At 47.2% G+C, this 3,984-nt stretch overlaps 1 protein-coding gene across 1 annotated transcript; it reads left to right on the forward strand.

The window, feature by feature from the left end:
- Window positions 1-2,457: 2,457 nt before the first annotated feature.
- LOC128053179 (keratin, type I cytoskeletal 18-like) lies at window positions 2,458-3,774 on the forward strand. Its single transcript, XM_052645627.1, has one exon. It carries the CDS (start codon window positions 2,488-2,490, stop codon window positions 3,772-3,774), a length of 1,287 nt encoding a protein of 428 aa, XP_052501587.1. The 5' UTR covers window positions 2,458-2,487.
- Window positions 3,775-3,984: the final 210 nt, after the last annotated feature.

Genomic DNA, 3,984 nt, shown 5'->3' on the forward strand with positions numbered 1-3,984 from the left:
GACAGAAAGAAGGGGAGCGTCCCACATCGCCTGTTTCTATTAATGGTAGCACTAAGATTGGCGCCAGCCTGGGCCTTGCAGGTCATGGGGTTGCAAGGAGACGGACACAGCTTAGCAGCTGAAAAGCTGAGCTTCCCTGTGGCTCAGTAGTAAAGAATCCACCCCACATGCTACGGAGCAACTAAGCGCGTGTGCCGCCGCTACTGAGCTGGTGCTCTGGAGCCCAGGAGCTGCAGCACCTGAAGCCTCCAGCCCTAGAGCCTGGGCCCCGTAACAAGAGAAGCCGCCACAGTGGGAAGCCAGCTCACTGGAGAGCAGACCCTGCTTGCTGCAACTACAGAAAAGCCTGAGCAGCAATGAAGCCAAAACTAAAGAACTACATGGAGTTAAGAACAGCAAAGAATTAAAAAATAAGAGATAGGCACCTGCTTTCAGTAATTAGGAGACTATAATTGTGTTCTTTTGTTGTTAGATTTTGATATCCACTCTCCGTTTGAGAAATAATAAGGCTGCATGCCATTTTTCTTTAAAATAGCTGCCTTATATGTCTAGCATATATGGAACTTTTACTTTTAAAAGTTTGGTTAAAAACCATAGCAACATACACAAAATGAAACACTTTGGTCTGTGCTTTTACTATGGAAATTTATCCTACATATTGACACTTTATTTCAATAGTTATTTAAGGCTTCCATTCTGGAGAGTTGGGATGTCAGTGATTTTTAACCTTTTTGGTTTTAGGGCCCCTTTGTATCTCAAAAATTATTGAAGTCCAGAAGGAGCTTTGAGTATGTGGGTTTTGGTGCTCATTTGCTTTAGTCGTGTCCGACTCTGCAACCCCATGGACCATAGCCTGCCAGGCTCCTCTGTCCATGGGATTCTCCAGGCAAGAATACTCCTCCAGTGTGGGTGTGAGCTGCTGATTTACGATATTAGAAACTAAAACTGAGAAATAAAAAAATTTACTAGCTCATTTAAAAACAAACCTAAAAATTATAAATAATCTACTTTCTATGAAAGAATAGCTGTATTTTCTAACTGAAAACTTTACTGAGAAGAGTAGCAGTATTTCACATTTTGGTATAATATCTTCAGTGTCTCAGTTCAGTTCAGTCGCTCAGTCGTGTCTGACGCTTTGTGACCCCATGAATTGCAGCACGCCAGGTCTCCCTGTCCATCACCAACTCCCAGAGTTCACCCAAACTCACGTCCATCAAGTTGGTGATGCCATCCAGCCATCTCATCCTCTGTCGTTCCCTTCTCCTCCTGTCCCCAATCCCTCCCAGCATCAAAGTCTTTTTCAATGAGTCAACTCTTCTCATGAGGTGGCCAAAGTACTGGAGTTTCAGCTTTAGCATCATTCCTTCCAAAGAAATCCCAGAGTTGACCTCCTTCAGAATGGATTGGTTGGATCTCCTTGCAGTCCAAGGGACTCTCAAGAGTCTTCTCCAACACCACAGTTCAAAAGCATCAATTCTTCGGCGCTCAGCTTTCTTCACAGTCCAACTCTCACATCCATACATGACTACTGGAAAAACCATAGCCTTAACTAGACGGACCTTTGTTAGCAAAGTAATGCCTCTGCTTTTCAATATGCTGTCTAGGTTGCTCATAACTTTTCTTCCAAGGAGTAAGCGTCTTTTAATTTCATGGCTGCTGTCACCATCTGCAGTGATTTTCTAGCTCCCTAAAATAAAGTCTGACACTGTTTACACTGTTTCCCCATCTATTTGCCATGAAGTGATGGGACCAGATGCCGTGATCTTCATTTTCTGAATATTGAGCTTTAAGCCAACTTTTTCACTCTCCTCTTTCACTTTCATCAAGAGGCTTTTTAGTTCCTCTTCACTTTCTGCCATAAGGGTGGTGTCATCTGCGTATCTGAGGTTATTGATATTTCTCCTGGCAATCTTGATTCCAGCTTGTGCTTCTTCCAGTCCAGCGTTTCTCATGATGTACTCTGCATAGAAGTTAAATAAGCAGGGTGACAATATACAGCCTTGATGTACTCCTTTTCCTATTTGGAACCAGTCTGTTGTTCCATGTCCAGTTCTAACTGTTGCTTCCTGACCTGCACACAGATTTCTCAAGAGGCAGGTCAGGTGGTCTGGTATTCCCATCTCTCAGAATTTTCCAGTTTATTGTGATCCACACAGTCAAAGGCTTTGGCATAGTCAATAAAGCAGAAATGGTCTAAACATACTGAAAAGATAGTTATATTCCCATATCTGCATCTGTATTCAATCTGTTGCAATATGCTGTTTTGTTGTAATGTCTAAAGAAAATCTGACCTCACACAGATATGTGGTTGGAAAAGGGAAGAGTATTTTAATAGTCTTTTCAGCTAATCATGGATATTTTTGTTACTCCACTAGAACTCAACAAGTGGTAGTTTCTTAAAGGTTAGTATCAATGTGGAATTTTAAATGTATTAGTGGGCCCAGCACCTAGAGTCCTGGCCTCACTCTTTCCTCGAGAACAAACATCATGAGCTTCAGCGCCCAATCCACCTTCTCCAACTACTGGTCCCTGGGCTCCGTGCAGTCGTCGGGCCACCGGGTCCGACCGGCCAGCAGCGCGGCCAGCGTCTATGCAGGCGACAGGGGCTCGGGCTCCTGGATCTCCGTGTCCTGCACCACCAGCGTCTGGGGCGCCTGGGGGTCCGGGAACCTGGGCGCCGGGATGGCCGGGGGTCTGGTGGGTGTAGGGGGCATCCAGGGCGAGAAGGAGACCGTGCAAGACCTGAATGACCGCCTTGCCTCCTACCTGGAGAAGGTGAGGAGCCTGGAGGCGGATAACCGGAGACTGGAGAGCAAAATCCGGGAACACCTGGAGAAGAAGGGACCCCAGGTCAGAGACTGGGGACACTGCCTGAAGATCATCGAGGACCTGAGGGCTCCGATTTTTGCAAATTCTGTGGACAACGCCCGCATTGTTTTGCAGATTGACAATGTCCGTCTTGCTGCTGATGACTTCAGAGTCAAGTATGAGACGGAACTGGCCATGTGCCAGTCTGTGGAGAGTGACATACATGGGCTCCGCAAGGTCATCAGTGACACCAGTGTCACCCGGCTGCAGCTGGAGACTGAGATCGAGGCTCTCGAGGAGCTGCTCTTCATGAAGAAGAACCATGAGGAGGAAGTAAAGGGTCTACAAAACCAAATTGCCAACTCTGGGCTGACTGTGGAGTTGGATGCCCCCAAACCTCAGGACCTTAGCAAGATCATGGCAGACATCCGGGCCCAGTATGACGAGCTGGCTCAGAAGAACCGAGAGGAGCTGAACAAGTACTGGTCCCAGCAGATTGAGGAGAGCACCACAGTGGTCACCTCGCAGAACGCTGAGATAGGAGCTGCTGAGATGACCCTCACAGAGCTGTTGCGCACCGTCCAGTCCCTGGAGATCGACCTGGACTCCATGAGAAATCTGAAGGCCAGCTTGGAGAACAGCCTGAGGGAAGTGGAGGCCCGCTACGCCATGCAGATGGAGCAGCTCAACGGAGTCCTCCTGCACCTGGAGTCAGAGCTGGCCCAGACCCGGGCAGAGGGGCAACACCAGACCCAGGAGTACGAGGCCCTGCTGAATGTCAAGGTCAAGCTGGAGGCTGAGATCAATACCTACCGCCGTCTGCTGGAAGATGGGGAGGATTTCAGTCTTGGCGACACTCTGGACAGCAGCACCTCCAGGCAAACCATCCAGAAGACCACCACCCTCAGGCTTGTGGATGGCAAAGTGGTGTCTGAGACCTCAGACACCAAAGTTCTGAGGCCCTGAGGCAGCAGAAGCAGGGTCCCCTGGCGGGCAGGAGGTCAATAAAAGTTGAGATGTTATTGCAAAAAAAAAAAAAAAAAAATGTATTAGTGACTTTTTCGTACTTGTTTATACTAAAATCCATTTCTCTTTTTTGCACTTTGAATGATTCTGTAAAGCATAATTGTTATCAATATGCATTGGTCATTTGAAAAATGTTGCTTTAAGCTATGT

The sequence above is a fragment of the Budorcas taxicolor genome, chromosome 9 (genome assembly GCF_023091745.1).
Source record: "Budorcas taxicolor isolate Tak-1 chromosome 9, Takin1.1, whole genome shotgun sequence".
NCBI classification, from domain to species: domain Eukaryota; kingdom Metazoa; phylum Chordata; class Mammalia; order Artiodactyla; family Bovidae; genus Budorcas; species Budorcas taxicolor.

What these genes read in the sequence shown, in the direction of transcription:
- LOC128053179 (XM_052645627.1), top strand. Translation starts at nt 2,488, where the DNA reads ATGAGCTTCAGCGCCCAATCCACCTTCTCCAACTACTGGTCCCTGGGC.